Source organism: Hemitrygon akajei, chromosome 24, assembly GCF_048418815.1.
Source record: "Hemitrygon akajei chromosome 24, sHemAka1.3, whole genome shotgun sequence".
NCBI classification, from domain to species: Eukaryota; Metazoa; Chordata; class Chondrichthyes; order Myliobatiformes; family Dasyatidae; genus Hemitrygon; species Hemitrygon akajei.
This window is the reverse complement of record NC_133147.1, coordinates 9950624-9974612: the sequence shown is the minus strand read 5'-3', so window position 1 is coordinate 9974612 and position 23989 is coordinate 9950624. Positions and strand designations below refer to the sequence as shown.

The following is a 23989-nucleotide window of genomic DNA, read 5'->3' as shown; positions in this document are numbered from 1 at the left end:
TTAAATGTCCTCTTATTTAGACAAGATGGTGCCAGAGGAGGAGTTCTCTGAGTTTGTCTGTAAAGCAGCTTAAATTCCTCTCTTTAATGTCTCTTCGATACTTTCCAAGGTGGCTGGGGTTCTGCTGCAATCTGTGATCTATAGCTGCACTCAAACTGCAGTTCTCCATGTCAGTAGGTTCCCACTCTTGAAGCCCGCAGAGCAGCCTAGCATTTTCAAAAAAAGGAGTGGCCTGGAAGGCCTGAGCCTTCGGGGCCAGATTCCTCACGGGCGGCTCCAACCGAAGCATCGCGTGAGACCGAAACAATGGGAGGCTCCTATGCTCTTTCTCACTCTATCTCTTTGCTGCCGATTCTCAACTTAGGGAAATAAAATGACTGTAACGTCAAAAACGGCGAGCTGTTGATCTCCTTTCTCGCTGTGGAAGGAGAGATACCTCCTTCTCCCTCGAGGGAGAGGGAGAGCGTCTGTGCTGGGTTATTGACTGCAGTCTTTGATGGACTTTAGATCAAGGTTTCTCTGGGGACTCTGGTTTTGCTTACACAGTGTGTGGCGGGGGAGGTTGATGATTCCTGTTGGAACAAGTGGGAGTGGGGGAGGAGGGCTTTGGGTTTCTAACGTTTCTCCTGTCATTTATTTTTTGAGATTTTCTTCTGTTTCGTGGATGTATGACAGGTGCATGGAGGGATATGGTCCAGGTGCAGGTCAGCGGGACTAGGCAGAAAAATGGTTCAGCACAGCCAAGAAGGGCCAAAAGGCCTGTTTCTGTGCTGCAATGTTCTATGGTTCTATGTCTGTGAAGAGTAAGAATTTCAGGTTGTCTACTATATACGTTCTCGGATATTAAATGGAACCAGTGAAGTATTAAACAAAATAAATATCTCAATAATAAGTACATCAATCATCCATCAAGTACTTCCACTGGTTTAGTTAATCTAGCCGGATCATGCAATCAAAGCTGTTTTTAGAATGCGAAAATGTGCTGCGTTTTAAACTGCGCAAGGTGTTGACCCAACAGAGGCTTTGCATAGACAAACTGAAAACTAACATATTGCATTTAAAGACCTTGTGAAGATTTGCTGCACACCATCTCGAATAATGTACAAGACACTCACCTGACTGACAATGCACCCACACGCAGTCTGTTAAATTCAGCACAGCATTACCAGTGATGCAGGATGTACAGGTCTCCAATTCTGCACATTCTGTCGAGAAAATGCACAAATATGATATTAAATACAAAATATTTAATACAAGAATCAATTGATTGACGTTTCAATAAATTCAAAGACAAACTTCATATCTACATTCACTTGCCCCATCATTGAAATGTTCACACAACCAATGATCTCATTTTTAGGACTCTTTATCTCATGTTCTTATTATTTATTGCTATTTATTTATATTTGCACAGTTTGTTGTCTTCTGCACTCTGGTTGATCTTTCATTGATCCTGTTATAGTTACTATTTTATAGATTTACTGAGTATGTCCACAGGAAAATGAATCTCAGGGTTGTATACGGTGATATATATATATATACACATATACACACACATTTTGATAATAAAATTTACTTTGAACTTTGAACTTCATACTTTCTTCCAATCACTTTAAATTATGCTCCCTGGAGTTAGCCACTTCCAACCTGGGACTTTTAACGGATCTGAATCTTCAAACCATTCCCCAGCATCTCCACAAATCAAGGACCAGCTTTATAAAGGAAAACAGAGAATCATAGAGCACTATAGCACAGAAACAGGCCCTTCAGCCCATCTAATCTGTGCCAAAATATTATTCGACCATAGCTCTCTATATCCCTCCCATCCATATACTCATGGCAACTTCTCTTAAATGTTGAAATTGAACCTGCATCTATCAGTTCTGCTGGCAACTCATTCCACACTCACACCATCCTCTGAGTGAAGAAGTGCCCCCTCAGGGAACTCTCAACCTTAACCTATGACCTCTGGTTCTAGTCTCACTCAGCCTCAATGGAAAATGTCTGCAGGAATTCATTGTATCTACACCCCACAATTCTGTATACTTCTAGAAGATCTTTCCTCATTCTCCTACGCTCCAGGGAACAAAGTCCTAACCTATTTTACCTTTCCCAGTAACTCAGGTCCTCTGTACTCTTTCTATGTTTCCGATAGATAGGTGACCAAAACTGCACACAATACTCCAAATTTGGTCTCAGCTGCTTAGCCTTCCCAAGGTCATGGGAGCAGCTGGTGGATGGCCGTACGAGCAGCTGGTGCATATCACAAGTCCTGGATATGTGACCACGGACGCTAGGCCGACAATCTCTGAAGAGTATTGATAATGGTTGGGGTCACCCGTCTTGTAAAGACACTGCCCAGAGGAAGACAATGGCAAACCACTTCTATCAAAAAATTAGCCAAGAACAATCACGGTCATGGAAAGACCACGATCGCTCATGTCAAACAACAAGGCACATAATGATGATGCCATACAACATGGCGCATAATGATGATGTCATATGACACAACACATAATGAATGAATATCTTGTACAACTTCAACGTAACATTCCAACTCCTGTGTGTCAAAAGTTCTCTTTACAACCCCATGTACCTGTGATACCACTTTCAAGGAGTTACGGATCTGTCCTACCACACTCCTCTGTTGCCTGCCATCCGCTGTGTAAGCCTTACCCTGGCATGTCCAGTTCAAATCCAACCCCTCACACTTGTCTGCATTAAATTCCAGCGGACATTTAAAAATTGTGTAGCATCTTTTAGAGCACAAAAATACTCTGCAGGAATGCAGGTTTGTATTTCCTTACTGGCTTTAAGGTCCCCTTTCAGGACAGCCAATGAATAAATTATTTTAAACATAAGAGTTATTAATATCAGAAGAAATGTGGCAGCCAGCTACCACACAGAGAGATTCAGGTTAAGAAGTGTTTGAATGATAAGTAGCACTAGACAATTTTTTTCGAACAGGGTGCTTCCTTGCGTTTTTTTTGGTTGTTTATGATAGACTGTTTGAAACTAAACACAAAAATAATTTTGGACTACTTGTATCACATAGAAATTTGGAGAAACAACAAACTAGCCTTTATTGAATATAACGCATTTAATGGCATAATGGCACTGACACTTTGCGATAGTTCAAATGAGTTAAAAATGTTTTGTTGGTGACTTTTATTTGTACTCAGTATCTCAGGCTTCTCGCTTAAGTGTCCAACAATAATCAGCCAGCATTGATGGATTCCAGTTGCCCTGATAACGTTTCTCTGTGACCGCAATGTCCTGGTGAAACCTTTCACCGTGCTCGTCACTGACAGCACCAAGAATTGCAGGGAAGAAGTCTAAATGGGAATGCAGAAAATGAATTTTAGTGACATGTTGCTTGAAGCACGTTGTCACCTAACTGCATGTAGTTTGGTGCTCTGTAGAAGGCAAGCAGAGATTGGACAACTTGGGGTTGTTTTCTCTGGGGCAGCGGATGCTGAGGAAAGACATGAGAGAGGTTTAACAGTACAAGAGGCATAGATCGAATAGACAATCAGTGTCTTTTCAGAGATGAGGAGGAATTTCTTTAGCTAGAGGGTAGTGAATCTAAAAATTTGTTGCTACAGATGGTGATGGAGGGCAAGTCACTGGGCATATTTAAAATGGAGGTTGAAAGTTTCTTGGTTAGTCAGGGTGTCAAAGGTTATGGGGAAAAGGCATGAGAATGGGTCGAGGGGGAAAATAAAATCAGCTACGATTGAATGGTGGAGAGGACTTGAAGGGCTGAACAGCCTAATTCTGCTCCTATGCCTTTTCTTCTTCTTAAGCCATTACCCATACTGGGCCATAGGCCTCTGACAGCAGCTCCCCAGAATCCTCTGTCCTGGGCCAGTCTTTCACCTGGATGGTAGAAATTTGATCGGCCCTGCAGTTTCCATAGACTTGCAGCCTTCACCGCATGATATATACGTCTTCTAGACAAAGATCCTTCCTCTCCCAGGACGAGGTCTTTGGAGCTTCTGTTAACATTTCTGTAGCTCTGGATTTTTACGGGATGGGCTTGCTAGCCCATGCCCAGCCCTCCTCCTTTCACAGATAGGCTTCAGACCGTCTATGGCCATAAGACCATAATCAAGAACCTCTCATTCACAAGGCACATTTGTCCACAGAATTGCCACTCACTGGATGTGTTTTTTTTTGTTTTTCACACCATTCTCTGAAAACTCTAGAGACTGTTGTGCGTGAAAATCCCAGGAGATCAGCAGTTTCTGACAAACTCAAACCACCCCATCTGGCACCAACAATCACTCCACGGTCAAAGTCACTCCGGTCACATTTCTTCCCCATTCTGGTGCTTGTTCTGAACAACAACAGAACCTCTTGACCATGTCTGTATGCTTTTATGCATTGAGTTGCTGCCACATGATTGGTGAATTAAATATTTGCATTAACGAGCAGGTGTACAAAGCCACTGGGCGCATAATGGATATTAAAGCTTCATTGTACCAAGCTATTGCCTCTTGACTCAAAGAGCCCACCTCGTTTCTCACACACAGAACAAAAGCAAACCACAGCTGTAAAAAAATAGCTCCCACAAAGACTAATCTAACAATAGCACTTCAGAGATATTAAAAAGCAGCAGTTTGAGATATCAAAAATCATAAATTTCCACTGAGGCACCACAGTCAGGAGAACTCTTCAATGGTCAGGTGAAGAATTGCGTGGACTTAGTAATATAGTATAACAGGACAGAAGCAAGCCCTTCAGCTCACCTGGGGCATGCTAATGACAGCATCCTCCCTGCTGGTCTCAGTTGCTTGTGTTTGGCCCGTATCCCTCCAACTCTTGTACCTACTTGTACCTATCTGAACGCCTCTTAAATGCTTCAATTGTACTTGCCTTGATCACCACCTCTGGCAGCTCATTCCAGGTACTAACTAAGCTCTGTGTAAACCTCTCAGGTCTCGTAAATCCCTCCCCTCTTTATCTTATATCTGTGTCCTCTAGTTTTTAAACAAAGTTCAAAGCAAATGTTATTATCAAAGTACATATGTGTCATCACATACAACCCTGAGATTGATTTTCTATAGAATAGTGACTGTAACAGGATCAATGAAAGATCAACCAGAGTGCAGAAGACAACCGTACAAATGCAAATATAAATAAATAGCAATAAATAAGAACATGAAATAATGAGATAAAGAGTCTTTAAAGTGAGATCATTGATTGTGGGAACATCTCAATGGATGGGCAAGTGCGTGTAGTTATCCCCTTTTGTTCAAGAGCCTGATGGTTGTGGGGTGGTAACTGCTCTTGAACCTGCTGGTCCGAGTCCTTCTTGGACAAGATGGCTCTGGCAATGATCAGCAACTTTCTGCGGGCTGCAGAAAATTGTTCCAAGATTCTTCTTAGCTACACTCTTTAACTCCCTACCTCTGGGGAACAGAATATGACTGTCCACCTGATCCACAACACTCATGCATTTATAAACTTCTGTGAGATCATCTATCATTCTCCTTCGCTCCAAAGAATAAAGACCAAACAGGAACAACCTCCCCTATAACTCAGGCCCTCGAGTCCAGGCAGCATCCTTGTAAATCTCTCCTCCACCCTCACAGCAACAGTCCCAAATCTTTTTAATGTCATGAACCAATACTAACAAGCAATATCCATCCATCCTGTACTCTCTTTCACTTCCCACCATCAGGCAGGAGACTCCGATGCATAAAGACAAGAACGGTCAGGATGGGAAACAGTTTCTTCCCTCAGGCCATTAGGATTCAGGACTCCCTGCCGCATTGCATTCGAAGTGTCACCAGATAATTTGTACCAGATAATTTGTACTGTACCCTATGTTATTTAATTTATGCACTTTACTTTATCTATGCATAATTCATTTGTAGATTTAATTCTTAACTTTCCTAAGTTATCGTGTGTTGTGTGTACTGCTTTGGTTTACGCCCTGGTCCAGAGAACCATTGCCTCATATGATGGTATACACGTACATAGTCACTCACTTACTTTCTGCCCATTAGGGCAGCAATAAAGGTCCTGCATCTCTGGTGGTGTTCAGGGCTTCCTTCATCATGCCACTAACTTTCTCATGTATATAGTTAAATGACAATAAACCTGACTTCAAAAAAAAAAGGGGTCCATGGACCTCAGGTTCGGAACCCCTTCTCTGAAGTTTGACAACGTTCTTCCTGTAACAGGTGACCAAAACTGTACCCTCTACTCCGACTCTGAGCTCACCAATATACAACCGCAACATAATGTCCCTATTCCTGAACTCGATGCGCTGGCTGATGAAGGCCAGCATCAGAAATGGCTCCTTTACCACCTAGAGACCCTTTCGGAGGAAGAAGCTCTGCCTGACTCAACACTACATGACCTTTTAAATGCTAAAGATCACAGGGCAATTCCATATTTACAATGCTTCCTTTGAACTACACACAACCTTCACAGCTCCCCCTTCGCACCCTAACCACAGACACCCAGATAAAGAATTTAAATCAGCATTGTCCAGTCTTCCAATTAATTGTGATTCACAGTTCTTAGGAACCCATGGTTCAGAGCTGCATTTTAAGTTTAATCCACATTTCATATTCAGATCTGAAGTCAGTTGCTAAAGTTATTTGCGATATGTGCTAACCCTAAAAAAACACTCTAACAACCACCCTGTCGACTCACACAGCTGCTTTACGTGTTGTATCCCAAGTCCCTCTGTTCCACAACTGTCGTCAGTGACCCGCCATTCAGAGTACAAGCCCTACCCTGGTTTGAATGTCCAAAATGCATCATCTATCTGGAGAGAAATCCATTTGTCATCCATTCCTCAGTCCGTCTCCCTAACCAATTAAAATCTCTCAACAATTCATTGCAGCATGCTTCGCTGTCAGCAAGACCCCCAAATTTAACATCATCAGAACGAGATGTGGTTTCATTTGAAATTATGAAGTGGGAGGCATTTTGACCCCTGTATCACCTTGAACAAGTCAGTTGATCACAAATGGAGGACACATTACATCAACCAAACTGTGGGCCAGTTATACTCAAGTCCCAGAAATTTTGGGTCTAATTGGTGCCACCAACATCTCAGACTGTTAAAACCCGTAACAAACAAAACTGGGTCACACAAGCCGCAGTGTCAGGTGTTGCCGACAAGATGGGATATTAAACTGAGACAAACAGCAGGTTATAAAAAGATTCCAGTCTTCCATATTAAGAACAGGCAGGTTATCCCTGGTGTCCTGGCCAATATTCCCTCTCCCCCATGGTCCAGAAGTCCCTCCAACTCCACCTTGAACTTCAAAGAATGGAGCTTATCAGCTACAAACCTCCTGTACCCTCCCATGGGGCTGGAGAGGTGCAACACTTCCTCTTAAAGAAAAAGAGATAATCAAAGGGAAAAAGAGCAGTAACAACTGAACCAGATCTGCCGGCTTTACTGACGAAGCTGCAAAGAGTTGTAACATTAGTCAGCTCCATCATGGGCACTAGCCTCCATTGTATCCAGGACATCTTCAAGGAGCGATGCCTCAAAAAGGCAGAGTCCATCATAAAGGACCCCCATCATCCAGGTCATGCCCCCTTCTCACTGCTGCCATCAGGAAGGAGGTGTAGGAGCCTGAACACTCAACGATTTTGGATTAAAATATATACTGTAATTCAGTTTTTAAAATATTATCATGTATTGCATTGTACTGCTGCTACAAAGTTTACAAATTTCACGACATATGCTGGTGATATTAAACCCGATTCTGATTAGTGGTCCATTAGTTCTAAACAATGGCTACCAATATCAGCGACACTGGGGACACCTTCAAGAGAGAAAGCTTCACAAAGGCAACATCCATCACTAAGGAACCTCACCATCTGGGACATCCCACTTGTTACAAATATCAGGAAGGAGATACTCAATGATTTAGGAAAAGTTTCTTCCCTTCTGTCACCAGATTTCTGAATGATCCATGAATGCTATCTCGTTAGTCCTTTCTTGTATTATTGATTTAATTTCACAGCTTTGTAAGTTTTGTGCCTTGCCCTCTGCTGCTGTTGCAAAACAAGTTTCATGACATTTGTCAGTGATATTAAACCCGATTCTGAAATCAATGGAAGACCAACTTCAAAAAAAAATCAGGTTTAACCGTCAAAAAGTGACTCAAACTTCCTGCAAGCTCAGTGTTAGTCTCCTAAATACAACATGGTTGTTTTGATGACAAACACATTTTCCAAATTGAGGGAGAGAGATCTTCACCAGTAGAATTTAAATGCAGAGAAGGATTAAGCAATCGCTTAGCCTGGGGCAAGTCTCCCGCCAACTCTGCACCCAGGCCCCAGACAACCCCAAAAACACAGGTAGAGGGGCCACAAAGAATCCCAAATGGCTGACGTGTTGCTACAGCTCCACACATTCTTTTGCCGTCCGGTGCTCCCAATGTGGCCTCATTTGTAAATCGGAGGACCGTGTTGTCGAGCACCTCCGCTCCATCCATTAAAAGCGGCACTTCCCGGTGACCAAACAGTTTAATGCTGGTTCCCATTCCCATTCCAACGCTTCAGTCCATGTGCCAAGATGAGGCCATCTTGTATTCCATCTGGCTAGCCTCCAAACTGATGGCATGAATATTGATTTCTCTTTCCGGTAAGCAAATTCACCCTCCTCTTTCTCTATTCCCTACTCTGATCTTTTACTTCTCACCTGCCTAACACTTCCCCCTGGGTCCGCTTCCTGCTCCATTTCTCCTATGGTCCACTCTTCTCTCCTATCAGAGTATTGCTTCTCCAGCCTTTGACCTTTTCCACGCACCTGGCTTCACCTATCACCTTCCAGCTAGCCTCTTAGTAAAAGGTTTATTAAGATCTTTTGTTCTGGCATCTCTCCCCCTTCCTCTCCAGCCCTGAAGAAGGGTCTCAGCCTGAAATGTCGACTGCTTTTTCCCCATTCATAGACGCTGCCTGACTTACTGAGTTCCTGCAGCGTTTTGTACGAGGTGCTTGGACTTCCAGCATCTGCAGGCTTTCTCGAATTTACGAGGGGTGATTGATAAGTTTGTGGCCTAAGGTAGGCGGAGATGAATTATACAGCTCTTGTTACAACCACGTGCGGTTCAACTCTTTGAGTGATTATGCAGAAAGTTTAAAGTTAATAAACTCATCTCCTTCTACCTTAGGCCACGAGCTTATCAATCACCCCATGCTGTGGACCACTTCAGGAGGTCCAAGACGTCGACTTCTACAAGGAAGAGATCCGTATGCTACACGACCGCTGGACAAAGTGTTATGACTATGTTGAAAAATAAATGTGCTAGGTTTTCTAAAATTGACTCCTTCTACCTTAGGCCACAAACTTATCAATCACCCCTCGCAAGACTTTTGAAAATTTTTGTGAACAGAAACACACCACTTCTCACAGACCTACTGTAAATGAATCCACTGGAAATTAAGTCACGGCAGATGTCTAAAGCAAATAAGACCATAAGATACAGGAGCAAATTAGGCCATTCGGGCCGTCAAGTCTGCCCCACCATTCGATCAACGCTGCTTTATTTTTCCTCATTCTCCGTTTCCTGCCTTCTCCCTGTATCCTCACCCTGATGAATCAAGATCCTCTCAGCCTCTGCTTCAAATACACTCAATGACGACACTGTCTACTGGACGATGGGACCAAATCTCTCAGATCGCAGTCTCACTCCACTGTGACCACAGCATTCTGCAGATGCTGCAGTCCAGAGCTAAAGAAACCAAAAGCCAGAGGAACTCGACCAGTGAGGCAGCACCTGGAGAGGGAAATGGACAGCTGCCCCTTCACTGGGGTGAAATACAGATCGCTAGTAGGAGCTGGCAAGCAAGAAGAGGACCCAGGTGAGGGAGGGTGGGGGTAATAGGCATCGGGTGGGGAGTGTTTAATAGTAACAGAAGCTGGGAGGTGAGGGATGGAGGCAAAGGATTGCAGAAGGTGGGAGCTAATGGGGGGAGGGGGAAGGGGAGGGGAACCAAATAAGGGAAGCAGGATGGAGCGATGGGAATGGAGGTGGACGGGAGAGGGAGGGGGACGGAGGAAGGGGAGGGGAAGGACAAGTGGAGGGGGGGAGAAGTGAGATGGAGGGGGGATGGGGAGGGGGATGTGGGTTGGATGTAGGAGTGGAGAGAGGGAGGGTGAACTGCGAGCGGGAGGGAGGATGACAAGAGTGGGGAGGGAGGGAGGGTAATGTGGGAGGGGGAGAGAGGGAGGTGGTGGGAGGAGTGAGGGACAGTGACGTGGAAGGGGGAGGAATTGGACAGTTCAGGAGGAGAGGCCAGGCTATTTGAAACTGGTTTGATACCCCTGCTGTCTGGTTGTAATCCTCTGATCTGTGTTTGTCTTCGTCCTGGCATTGGAGCAGGACTCGGGGTGGGAATAAGGACGGGAAATAAAAGTTCATTGGCTGAAAAACTTTAGGAAGCCCAAAATGAGGACGTGAAAGGCGCTAAAGAAATGCAATTTTCTTTAAAACTCACTCAAGCATAGAGAGATGTCACTATTCAGATAGAAGGATTAAAACTATGCAGTGGCTTCTTTCAGCATTAAAATGGTTGTTTGCGCAGCACCAATCCACACAGCAGAACTCCGGTTAATAATTAAATACACTTTTTTAAAAAAGTGATTTCTCGAACCCAACATACACCGACACCTTGCAACCAGCAGCCGCCAGTCGAAGGGAGGAGTTTCAAATTCCGAGTGGCAATTATCGAGGCCAGCCACGGCAAAACAATGGAAAATTCCTGCCCTCTTCTCGGCCGATAACAAACCCCTTCCCTGACAGGCTCCGCTTTACGTTTCACTTCAGGGGAACGGCGCTTGTAAAACAACATCAAAAGCAGGTGCGGCTGAACTATTGTGTCCTAAACCCACAAGCGACGGGTCTACCAGGGCGCCAGATACTGTGGTCGCCACTGGAAAAAGTTGGCTTTAAAATTCAAAGGTTTAAGCCGTTCTGTAATATTAAACCTGAAGTCTGGGGGGTGGGGGGTGGAATTAGATACTGACAGTGACACAGAAGATTAATTTGCAAGTAGAAAGCAGCAACTAAGCAAAGAAATAGCCGGACTGTTTTCGCGCAGTGTTGGGTATTCAATAAAGTGCATACCTGCCGCCTGTCCCTCGCCAACTCGACAAAACAGCAGCAGCAGCACCGAAACTCCCACTGCAATCCCGGCTCGCTTCATGTTCCCGGGCTGCGTCTCGGCTCCCCTCCCCTCTCCGCCTGAAGGGGATTTAAAAACGATAAAGTGAACCGGGTTGAAGTTTGAAGCCGTGGTGTCTAACCCGGGACCACGTGGGACAGGGAGCGAAGCCTCCTCTCGCCGACTGGACCCAAACACTCCGGGCGAGCGGCGCTGCGCAAATCCAGATCGCATTTCACATGTGATCCGAGTGTGTGCTTTGCCTGGCGACCAAATCCCCGGAGAGATCGTCCCTCTCCTCCCCGTTTCGCGCAGAGACTGTGCAGTCTGCTTTCGGGGGGTGGGGGAAAGAATTATACCACCCTCCCAAAATAAAGGGTCGGGGGCCAAATATGCTGATTTCCCCCGTGAAGTGGCCCTTTACCTCTCGTTGTATGACTCATGGCGTGTCATTCGAGACGACATTCGTAAACGCCGGCGGCAACAAGTCAGCAGACTCGCCCGCCGCTTCAATTAATCTACACACCAGAGATTCTGCAGATCCAGAGCACGGCGCACGAAACGCCGGGGGAACTCAGCAGGTCAGGCAGCGGCTATGGAGATGAAGAAACGGTCAACATTTCGGACCTGGACTGTTTATATAGGATCATAGAAAAGTACTTAGAACACAGAAGAGTACAGCACAGGAACAGGCCATTCGGCCCACAGTGTTGTGCCGAACCAACTGAAAAGCAAATCTTCCTTGTTCCGATCCAAACGTCTCTTAAGAGCCTACCAGACAGCGCAGAAACAGACCCTTCGGGCCATCTAGTTTACTCCTCACCCTGACGCCGGGTGTCGGCCCGAACCGTGTCGAGCTCGGTTTCAACGTTCGTGAAAGAGAAGTTCGGATGGGAGGGGATAGAGGTCTGTGCTCCGGGTGCGGGTCGATGGGAGCAGGCTATTTCAATGTTTCGCTGCACGGACTAGATGGACCGAATGGCCTTTTTCTATGCTGAACCTCACTACGACTCCACGAAACGTCGCCTGTTTGTTTCCCTCCATAGATGCTGACCGACCCGCGAGTTCCTTCATTTAAAGAAAACGGGAAGCTGAACCTTTGGGTCCAGGAAAGTCTCAAGTTGGCCAGGGTAGCGAGAGGCAGGTGTCCCCGGACACCGGAGGGAGGGAGGGGGAGTCGTTGTTTATAAAATGACTGAACACGCCTTCGTGTTTAACCCTAAACACAGGAGATTCCGTAGATGCTGGAAAACCATAGCAAACACACACACACACACACACACACACACACACACACACACACACACACACACACACACACACACACACACACACACACATTGGTGGAGGAACTCAGCAGGTCGGGCAGCATCTGTGGAAGAAGAGTAAACAGTCGGTGTTTCGGGCCGAGACCCTCATTAGGACTGTATACTCTTCCACATAGATGCTGCCTGGCCTGCTGAGTTTCTGCGTTTAACCGATTCGTCTCTTGAACAGACTGCTGCTTAAAATGTAGGCTCACGCTCCATTGCTGGGGCGAGACCGGGGCCGAACACTGATGTGACATTATTTCACGCAACGGGAGAGTTCTTTCCCCACTAATCCCGCTCATGGGTGCTCGCTGCGTGGCTTGGCTGGTGCATTTCCATCTCTTCCGCGCGTCATTGACTGTAAACCGCTCTCCGGACACCGCAGTCTGCCTTCGGGTTGGAGAGCGCCAGTGACATCGCACGCAACCTGCTCCCCGCTGGCTGTTTCTCCCCCACACAACGAGATGCGCTCACGCTTGAAGCCCAGTTCTGCCCAGAACAGAAATCCCCAACAGAACATTATACACCTAGGCGAATTGTTTGGGAACCGGCGGCTTTGGAGTTAATTTCCCAAGAGACAAAAGCGTCTCGCGGAGTGAAGCTCGGTCTGAGCCCAGCTGGGAATAAGGATTACACTTGTCAACCCTACACCAAACCAGTCCCCTGACGTTCAAAGTTGAAAATCAATTTTATTACCAGAGTACATATATGTCATCATATCCAACCCCGAGATTCATCTTCCCGCGGGCATACTCAGCAAATCTACAGAATAGTAACTATAACAGGATCAATGAAAGATCAACCAGAGTGCAGAAGACAACAAACTGTGCAAATGCAAATATAAATAAATAGCAATAAATAACGAGAACATGTGATAATGAGATAAAAGGTCCTTAAAGTGGGATCATTGGTTGTGGGAACATCTCAATAGATGAGTGTAGTTATCTCCTTTTGTTCACGAGCCTGATGGTTGAGGGGTAGTCTCTGTTCTTGAACATGATGGTGAGAGTCCTGAGGCTCCTGGACCTTCTTCCTGATGGCAGCAGTGAGAGGAGAGCACAGCCTGGGTGGTGGTGGTCCCTGATGATGGATGCTGCTGTCCTGTGACAGAGTTTCATGTAGATGTGCTCAATGGCTGGGAGGGCTTTACCCGTGATGGACCGGGCCGAATCCATTGCCTTTTATTGGATTTTCCGTTCAAAGACATTGGTGTTCCCATACCAGGCCATGATGCAGCCAGTAAATACACTCTCCACCATGCACCTATAGAAGTCTGCCAAAGTTTTTGATTTCATGCTGCATCTCCGTAAATTCCTGAGCAGGTTTACCTTCCTGTTGGCGAGTCCTCAAGAAACTGAAGCACAGGGCAGTGTATTGTGTCGTATACATAAGAAGGCCCTTCAGAAGGACCACAACCTTGTCGTAGGGTTTGGAGGCTTGCGTGCCTCAATGACCCGGAGAGCTACGTTGGCTGGAGTCAGGGCTTTATGCTTTGGCTCTTGGTAGGGTCACCCATGCCAAACAGGTCAAAGGGTAGAGGCCAGACTAAGAGTGGTCCACCGGTCCTCCAGGTTCGGGGGTTCAGCTCAGGGCCAACAACCCTGACTGGTCAAACAAAATATTTACGGAAACAGCAATGAAGAATCCTTCTACATCTGAGTGTGATGTCTCCACCCGGGACCTGAGCGACTGACAGTAGTGAAAACCGAGAGGAAGCTACTGACATGATGAAGGAAGCCCTGAACACCGCCAGAGATGGAGGACCTTCATTGCTGCCACCAGTGGCATAATGGGCCATATGTAAGTAACGGAGGGTGGGAACTGAGGAAGGTCTTCCTGATTTGAAGTGGCCTGATAGTCTGAAACTCGCTGAGTGATGGCCGGGTGGAGGTGGAGGCTCAGTCCACTGGAGAAGTTGCCCTTTGAACTTCCGACCTGTCGCAAGATCAGGGTTCTGGCTGATAACTGGCAGCTGGGATAAGATTGCTGTTGTGGATATGAACATAGAAGAATACAGCACAGCACAGGCCCTTCGGCCCATAGCGTTCTACCAACCTGTTAGCCTTCTCAAAGATCAATCGAACACTTCCCTCCCGCATAGCCCAGGAGTGACCGGGGTTCAAGTCCCGCCACTGCCTGTAAAGAGTTGATACGTTCTTCCTGTGACGCGTGGGTTTCCTCCGGGTGTCCCAGTTTCCTCCCACAGTCCAAAGACGTACGGTTGGTCGGTTGATTGGTCATTGTAAGTTGTCCCTTACAATTGATTAGGCTAGAATTAAATTGGGGGGGGCGGGGCAGTGTGGTTTGAAGGGCCAGAAGGGCCTATTCCGTGCTGTATCTCAATAAATAACTAAGTAGCCCTTGATGTTTCTATCACCCTTGTGCCTGTCTAAGAGTCTCTTAAATGTCCCTGATGTATCTGCAGGGTGGCAGGCTGGAGATACGTCTCTACCAAAGGAGGTGTAAGGTGCTCCTTCCCTCTGCTAGCCTGCAGGTCACCCTTGGGCAAGGTGTAGCACCTGCTTACCCCCCCCCCCCCCCGATCAGGGTCACGTGAAGCCATGGGAGCAGGTGGTAGATGGTCGTATGAGCAGTTTGTGCAGATCACAAGTCCTGGTTGTGCCTGGGGTCACCTGTCTTGCAAAGACACTGCCCAGAAGAAGGCAATGGCAAACCAATCCTATAGAAAAAATTGCCAAGAACAGTCAAGGTCATGATCGCCCATGTCATACTGACACAACACATAACACACGAACGAACGAATCACCTTAATATTATGCTCCCTCGTTTTAGTGATTTCTGCCCTTGGAAAAAGTCTCTGGTTGTCCAGTTGATCTATGCTTCTTGTCATCTTGTACAGCTCTTTCAAATCACCTCTCATCCTCCTTCTTTCTAAAGAAAAAAAGCCCCAGCTTGCTCAGCCTATCCTCATAAGACACACTCTCTAATTCAGGCAGCATCGTGGTAAATCTCCTCTGCACCCTCTCTAAAGCTTCCATACCCTTCCTGTAATGAGGTGACCAGAACTTCAAGTGTGGTCCAACCAGGATTTTATAGAACTGCAACATTACCTCAGGGCTCTTGAGCTATGTATTAAATTCCATCTGCACTGCCAGACCTTATATCCTGGGATCTCTTTCTCTCGGCAAAGATGCTTCTTCACCCACTGAATGCTTCCAGGATTGATTTTTATTTCAGAGTTGCAACATATGCAGATTTTTTGCGGAGTGGGTGCATTTGTACCAGCTGTGAGGTTGAGGCCAGAAGGTACCATTGATCTGATAAGAATTGGTTGTTGCAACGGACGAGGCGAACCCAAGTGCAGGACACGGGCATGGAGGTTGCGTTAGGGTGCAGATGCGGGCATTGAACGGCAAACAGGAGAGAGTGCAGGAAGGCAGGAGACAGGCAGAACTGATCTTGACATGGAGCGTAGAAAGGGAGACGGCAGACAAAACTTCTCTTAGCACGGAGAAATGGAGTTACACAGGTAAATCTTGGTGCTGAAGTAAAACTTAAAAGACTTATCTTGACAGAGGGACTGAATTTCACAGGTAAACCTCAGAACTGGAATAGAACTTAGAAAAGTTATCTTGACACGAAGAGACTGAGTTCCAAACTGAAGCAAAATTTAGAGCACACAATACTAACTGGCCAGGAAATGTTAATTACCATACTGGCAAAACCATGGGCTCTTATCTTGTTAAACAGCCTCATGTGCGGCACCTTGTCAAAGGCCTTCTGAAAATCCATGTACACATCATCAACTAATTCTCCTTTGTCTATCCTGCTTGTTACTTCCTCAAAGAATCACAACTGATACTGGATTTGTCAGGCAAGATTTTCCCTTGAGGAAGCTATACTAACTTGGGCCTACTTTCTCCTGCGCCTCAAGTACCCTGAAACCTTATCCTTAATAATGGATTCCGACACCTTCCTACCCACTGAAGTCAGGCTAACTGGCCTATAACTTCCCTTCATCTGTCCCCTTCTCTTCTTAAAGAGTGGAGTGACACAATTTTCCAGTCTTCCAGAACCATTTCAGAATCTAGTGATTCGAAAAGTTCACTACTAATGCTTCCACAATGTCTTTCTGAATCTTGGAGTGTAGTCCATCTGGTCCAGGCCTTTCAGCTTCCCAAGTTAATAATAGCATCTAGACTCATTTTCTGCCCTACCTCTCTCAAGTTTCTGCCATACTGCTAGTGATTTCATATATACCTTCATATTTAATCTTTTATCTCCTTATGGCTTCTTAGTTGCCTTCCTTTGGTTCTTAAAGGCTTCCCAGTCATCTAACTTCCCGCTAGGTTCTGCCCTGTTATATATGCTGGTTTTTGCTTTTATGCTGTCTTTGGCTTCCTTTGTTAGTTACAGTTGCCCCTCATCCTCCCTTTAGGATACTTCTTCATCTTTGGGATGTATCTATCCTGCGCCTTATGAATTGTCCCCAGAAGTTGAGTTTCAGCCATTGCTGTTGTGCCATCTTTGCCTACAGTGACAAATTCAAATTCCAATCAGCTCCACTCTCATGCTTCTGCAATCTCTGTTACTCCACTGTAATACTGATACATCTGACCTTAGCTTCTCCCTTTCAAACTGCAGGGTGAATTCTATCATATTATGACTACCGGCTCCTCAGAGTCACTTTACCTTAAGCTCCCTAATCAATCCTGGTTCACTGCACAACACCCAATCGAGAACGGGGATATTCCCCTTGCGGGCTCACCCACAAGATGTTCTGAAATGTCATCTTGTAGGCATTCTACAAATTCCCTCTCTTGGGGTCTAGCACCATCCTGATTTTCCCAGCCAACCTGCGTATTGAAATACCCCATGATTATCGTAACATTGCCCCTATTACATCCTTTCTATCTCCCACTGTAATTTATAGTTCACATCCTGGCTACTGTTTAGAGGTATGTATATAACTCCCATCAGGGTCTTTTTAACCTTGCAGTTTCTTAACTCTACCCACAAGGATTCTCCATCTTCTGATCCTATGTCATCTCTTTCTAACAATTTGATTTCACGTTTTACGAAGGGAGCCACCCCACCCACTCTGCCTACTGTCCTGTCCTTCTGATACAATATGTCTTCTTAGGTGCTGAGTTCCCAATATGTTCTTCTTTCAGCCACTGATGCTCACAATGTCATTCCTGCCAACCCCAAACTGCTCTACAAGATTTAGAAGTCATAAAGAGAGAAAAGAAGGAACGTGAAGGTAAACTAGCCAATAATATTAAATACCAGAAGTTTCTCCATATATTTAAAGTGTAAAAGAGAGGTGAGACTAGATATTGGACCACTGGAAAATGATGCTGGAGAGATAGTTATGGGGGACAAGGAAATGTGGATGAAGTGAATATATATTTTGCATCAGTCTTCACTGTGCAAGGCACTATCAGTTCGGTGTAAGTTTGACAGTGTTGGGGGCAGAAGAGAGTAGAGTTGCCATTACTAAGGAGAAGATGCTTGAAAAACTGAAAGGTCTGAAAGTAGATAAGTCATCCGGACCAGATGGTACACACCCCAGGGTTCTGAGGGAGGTGGCTGAAGAGATTGTGGAGGCATTAATAATGATTTTTCAAGAATCACTTGATTCTGACATGGCTCCGTAGGACTGAAGAATTGTAAATGTCACTCTATTCTATCAGAAGGGAGAGAGGCAGAATAAAGGAATGCACCAGCTGCTTGTACAACCACCCCACCACTAACCCCCATGGCTTCACGTGACCCTGATCAGGAGGGGCAGGGGTTAGGCAAGTGTTACAGCTTGCCAAAGGGGTCCAGCAGGCTAGTGGAGGGAAGGAGTGCCTTTGTTAGGGACATATCTCCATCCCACTGCCTGAGTAATGTAGCTGTTCTTGAACCAGGTGGTGTGGGACGGTAGCTGTGAGAGGATGACGTGGCCTGGATGGTGGAGGTCCTTGATGTTGCCTTGTTGAGGCAGCACCTCCTGCAGGTACTGCCGATGGTGGGAAGGGTCGTCCCAGTGATGTACCGGGCAGGGTCCACTACTGTCTGCAGCTTCCCACATTTCTGTGCTCAGCCAGAGAGCAACGCGACCAGGCAGGCTGCTTTCAACAGTTCATCTTTAGAAGTTTGCTAGTGTCTGGTGACAAGCCCAACTTCGTTAACCTCCTCAGAAATTCCTTTCTGCCCTTTGTGCACAAGAGCATGTGACGGTGGGCAGCGGGAGGTGTACAGATGGGGGCTCCCTCTGTACATCTACAGCAGGCTGGTCAAGTGATAATGGCTGGAATGGCAGAGAGGGATGGAGTTGCCCTTCTACCTGATGGCGGCAGTGAGAAGAGAGCATGGCCTGGGTGGTGGGGATCTCTGATGATGGATGCTGCTTTCCTACCACAGTGTTTCATGTAGATGTGCTCAGAGGTTGGGAGGGCTTCACCCGTGATGGACTGGGCCAACTCCACTAACTTTTGTAGGATTTTCCATTCAGAGGCATTGGTGATCCCATATCAGGCTTGTAGCCAGTCAATACACAAGTTTGTCAAGGTTTTAGGTGTCTCACTGAATCTCCGCAGGCTCCTATGGAAGTAGAGGTGCTTGCGTGCTTTCTTTGCAATTGCAGTTACATGCTGGGCCCAGGACAGGTGGGTAATCTCAGGACTCAGATACTGTAATCTATCAGCTGGAATGAGAATATCCTTCCATCTTCTCCACCATTCCCAGCTCTCCACTGAACCCGACGGTACTCACGGCCATCTTCTGCGTTAATCTCCGATGATCGATCGGACAGGATGTCCAGAGAACAACAGACTGACCTACCTGACCACTGAGAACCGGTCCTGATGTCAGCAACCCCACCCTGACCACAGTGACCTCGACAACACCACAGCAACCGTCTTGATATCAGTAACCCTGACTGCAGTATATCCGTCCCAACCTCAATAACCCTGTCCTGACCTCAATAACCCCATCCTGACCTCAGTAACCCCATCCTGACCTCAGTAACCCTGCCCTGAATACTGTAACCCTTTCCTGACTTCAGTAATCTTGTCCTGACCACAGTATCCCTTTCCTAATGAATGCCGTTGTGACTGCAGTAACCTGGACCCCCCCACAGAAACCCCATCATAGAATGATAGAAAGGTACACAGAAACTGATCCTTCAGCCCATCTATTCCGTGCCAAATGATTTATATTGTCTGGTCTCTTTGTCCTGTACACAGACCATAGCCCTCCATGTATGTACCTAAACTTCTCTTAAATGTTGAAATTGAGCTCAAATGTTGTGCTGGCCGCTTGTTCCTCACTCTCACAAACCTCTGAGTGAAGATGTTTCCTCTCATAGTCACCTTTAACAAATCACCTTTCACCCTTAACCCATGACCTCTAGTTCTGGTCTCACCCAACCTCAATGGAAAAACCCTGCTTGCATTTACCCCCTCATAATTTTGTACATCTCTATCAAATCTCCCCTCAATCTTCTATATTCTAGGGAATAATGTTCTAACCTATTCAATCTTTCCTTATAACTTAACTCCTCCATTCCCGGCAACATCCTTGTGAATTTTCTCTGTACTCTTTCAATCTTATTTACATCTTTCCTGTAGGTAGGTGACCAAAACTGCTCACAATACCCCAAATTAGGCCTCACCAATGTCTTACACAACTTCAACATAACATCCCATCTCCTGTACTCACTACTCTGATTTATGAAGGCCAATGTGCCGAAAGCTTTCTTTACAGCCCTGTCTACCTGTGATGCCACTTTCAACGAATTATGGACCCGTATTCCCAGGTCCCTTTGTTCTACCGCACTCCTCACCACTTTAAACTTTGACTGAGTGGCCCTCTGTCACAACCAGCGGAAACTGCAGAAACCCCCCTTTGGTTGGCATGGTAGCATAGTGGTTAGCACGGCACTTTACAATACCGGTGACCTGGGTTCAATCCCCGCCACTGCCCGTAAAGTGATTTACGTTCTCCCTGTGACCACGCTGGTTTCCTCCAGTCCAAAGATGCACCGGTTGGGAGGTTAATTGGTCATTGTAAATTGTCCTGTGACTGGATTAGGATTAAATTGGAGATTGCTGAGCGGCATGGCCCAACGAGCTGAGAGCGTCTGTTCTGCACTGTATCTCAATAAATAAGGCATTTTCCCACACAGTGTCCCTCTGCTGGCGCTACCACCTCACTACATTTTTTTATCTTTTTTTGCACTTAATTTAACTGTAGATAAAAAATATACAGTATTTACACTTCTTTCCGCAATTGACAGTTTTTATTATTATGCATGACAACGTACTGCTGCCACATAACAACAAATTTCACGACATACGCTGGTCGATGTTAAACCTGGTTCTGATTCCTGCCACGGCAAAGGCGATTTCGGCCGTCTCCCCCTTCCCCAGTTGGTATACGACAGAATCACTGACACAAAGTGAGGAAATGAAAGCTTTTTAACTCTGCGGCACCCACTGTTTGGCAATAGAGTCAGTCTCCTGCCTTTGAAAACCCGTCCCGCCTGCGCTCACAGTGTTCCTGAAAGCTTTCCGGACAAGACACAGGCATACAGAACTACTATTTTAGGACAGTATTGTGGCAGCTCTCTCTTTGGGTGACCGTGCCCATACAGGAGGTCAAACCTGCCGAGAGCTTGCTATCACTTAGACGTTCTGTTTCTCATCGCCCACAGAGCCTGCATTCTTTAAGCACAATGGAAAAGCTCAGACTCGCAGTCGGGTTTCAGATTCATCTACTTATCCCCTCCCCCAACTTTTTATTCAGGCATCTCCCCTGCCCCCCCTCCATCTCAGTCCTGCTGAAGGGTCTCGGCCCGAAATGTCGACTGTTTACCCTTTTCCACAGATGCCGCCTGACCTGTTGCGTTCCTCCAGCATTTTGTGTGTGAGCTTGGATTTCTGGCCTCTGCAGAATTTCTCCTGTTTGTTATTCATCACACGTTCGTTCGTTTTGTGCCGTGTTGTATGATGTGGGCGATCATGTTCTTTCCATGGCCATGATTGTTCTTGGCAAATTTTTCAACAGAAGTGGTTTGCCACTGGCTTCTTCTGGGCAGTGTCTTTACAAGATGGGTGACCCCAGCCATTATCAATACTCTTCAGAGATTGTCTGCCTGGTGTCAGTGGTCGCATAACCAGGACTTGTGATCTGCACCAGCTGCTCAAACGACCATCTACCACCTGCTCACATGGCTTCACGTGACCCTGATCAGGGAGTGGGGTGGAGGGGGGCTAAGCAGGTGCCACACCTTGCCCTAGGGTGACCTGCAGGCTAGTGGAGGGAAGGAGCACCTTACACCCCCTTTGGTAGAGACGTACCTCCACCCTGACACCCATTATTAGGTTTAGGAGGTACATAATAAAGTGGCCACAGACTACTTTGGTTTTTTTCCAAGAAGCCAGACAAAACTTAAATGTTACTTTAATCCTGGACTCATTGCAATTTGCCCATCACCACATTAGATCAACGGCAGACACAATCTCAATGGCTCTTCACACGGCTTTAGACCACCTGGACAACACTAACACCTACGTCAGGATGCTGTTCATTGACTATAGCTCAGCATTTAACACCATCATTCCCACAACCCTGATTGAGAAGTTGCAGAACCTGGGCCTCTGTACCTCCCTCTGCAATTGGATCCTCACCTTCCTAACCGGAAGACCACAGTCTGTGCGGATTGGTGATAACATATCCTCCTCGCTGACGATCAACACTGGCACACCTCAAGGGTGTGTGCTTAGCCCACTGCTCTACTCTCTGTATACACATGACTGTGTGGCTAGGCATAGCTCAAATACCATCTGTAACTTTGCTGATGATACAACCATTGTTGGTAGAATTTCAGGTGGTGACGAGAGGGCATACAGGAGTGAGATATGCCAACTAGTGGAGTGGTGTCACAGCAACAACCTGGCACTCAACGTCAGTAAGATGAAAGAGCTGATTGTGGAAGGGTGAGACGAAGGAACACATACCAATCCTCATAGAGGGATCAGAAGTTGAGACAGTGAGCAGTGTCAAGTTCCTGGGTGTCAAGATCTCTGAGGATTTAACCTGGTCTCAACATATCGATACAGTTATAAAGAAGGCAAGACAGTGATTATACTTCATTAGGAGTTTGAAGGGATTTTTTATGTCAACAAGTACACTCAAAAACCTTCATAGATGTACTGTGGAGAGCATTCTGACAGGCTGCATCACTGTCTGGATAGGGGGGGCGGGGCTACTGCACAGGACTGAAAGAAGCTGCAGAAGGTTGTAAATCTAGTCAGCTCCATCTTGGGCACTAGCCTACAAAGTACCCAGGACATCTTCAAGGAGCGGTGTCTCAGAAAGGCAGCGTCCATTATTAAGGACCTCCAGCACCCAGGGCGTGTCCTTTTCTCACCATCAGGGAGGAGATACAGGAGCCTGAAGGCACACACTCAGCGATCCAGGAACAGCTTCTTCCCCTCTGCCACCCGATTCCTAAATGAACATTGAACCCATGAACGTTCCCTCACTTTCTTAATATACAGTATTTCTGGTTTTTGCACGATTTTTAATCTATTCAATATACGTATACTGTAACTGATTGATTGATTTATTTTCTTCACTATTATGTATTGCATTGAACTGCTGCTGCTGTTAACAAATTTCACGACACATGCCGGTGATAATAAACCTGATTCTGATTCTGATTCTTCTTTCCTTGCTAGATCTTACCCCTCTGACATCCAGCTACCTTCTTTCCCACAGCGAGGAGCGTAATAGAATAATTGTGAAATACATTATATCGTTCATATTTCACAAGTGTGTTCGTGAGGCAGGAGAGAATGATAAATAGGGTAATCGAAGCCATCACTTCAAAGAAGCAATAAGAATTTCATTAACTTCAAATTTTCCCCTCAGAATAAATTTAATTTTTTTTGGTACAGTATTCCAATATAACAATAGTAAGTAGCTGGAAGCAGTTGTGTCAACAACAGATAACTACAGTGTTGACCTTTATAGAAGCATAAAAATGTTGTCGCTTTATTCCTAAGTGACATTTAGAAATTTAAAAAAAACTAAGTTTCTACATGCTCAGCATGGGACTATCAAAGTCAGGTTTATTGCTTTGTGTGTAAGGTGCAGTGAAAAACTTACTTGCAGCCACATCACAGGCACTTTGCATCATATAAACAGCATTTATAAAAGCACAGATTACCCACAGTTTTTACAAGAAATTACATCTGCTATTTAGAATACTATTGAGACATGGGGAGAGAGTGCTGTTGAAGCCAGGATTCATTCAGTTTTTCATGGCCTCCTTTTGTGCCAAGATGAGGCCACCCTCAGGACGGAGGGTCAACACCTTATATTCTGTCTGGGTACCTCCAATCTGATGGTATGAATGTTGATTTCTCCTTCTGGTGAGAATTTCTGTTCCCCACTCTGACCTTTTACCTCTTGTCCTCTGCCTGTTATTTTCCCTGGGTCCCCTCCTCTTTCCCCTTTTCCGATGGCCCTCTCTCCTCTCCAATCAGATCCCTGGAGAAGCCTTGAGCGCAATCCTC

At 45.9% G+C, this 23989-nt stretch overlaps 1 protein-coding gene and 1 long non-coding RNA gene across 3 annotated transcripts in view; one reads left to right on the top strand and one right to left on the bottom strand.

Annotated features, from left to right (window-relative positions):
• cd164l2 (CD164 sialomucin-like 2) overlaps window positions 1-11683 on the bottom strand; it is a 74249-nt gene extending 62566 nt beyond the window's left edge. The window contains exons 1-3 of one of the 2 annotated variants that reach the window (XM_073028333.1): window positions 11570-11683; window positions 11109-11225; window positions 1116-1205 (exon numbers count right to left, since the gene is read on the bottom strand). In XM_073028333.1, the coding sequence (XP_072884434.1) occupies window positions 1116-1205; window positions 11109-11225; window positions 11570-11588 (226 nt within the window). In that variant the 5' untranslated portion in view covers window positions 11589-11683. Of the gene's footprint in view, window positions 1-1115; window positions 1206-11108; window positions 11528-11569 lie in introns of those variants that run through there. The other variant, XM_073028332.1, reaches the window with a different exon arrangement.
• The window catches only part of LOC140715859 (uncharacterized), a 60678-nt gene continuing 47257 nt past the window's right edge, over window positions 10569-23989 (top strand). The window contains exon 1 of the long non-coding RNA XR_012096195.1: window positions 10569-10842. This is a non-coding gene — a long non-coding RNA (uncharacterized lncRNA). The remainder of the gene's footprint in view (window positions 10843-23989) is intronic.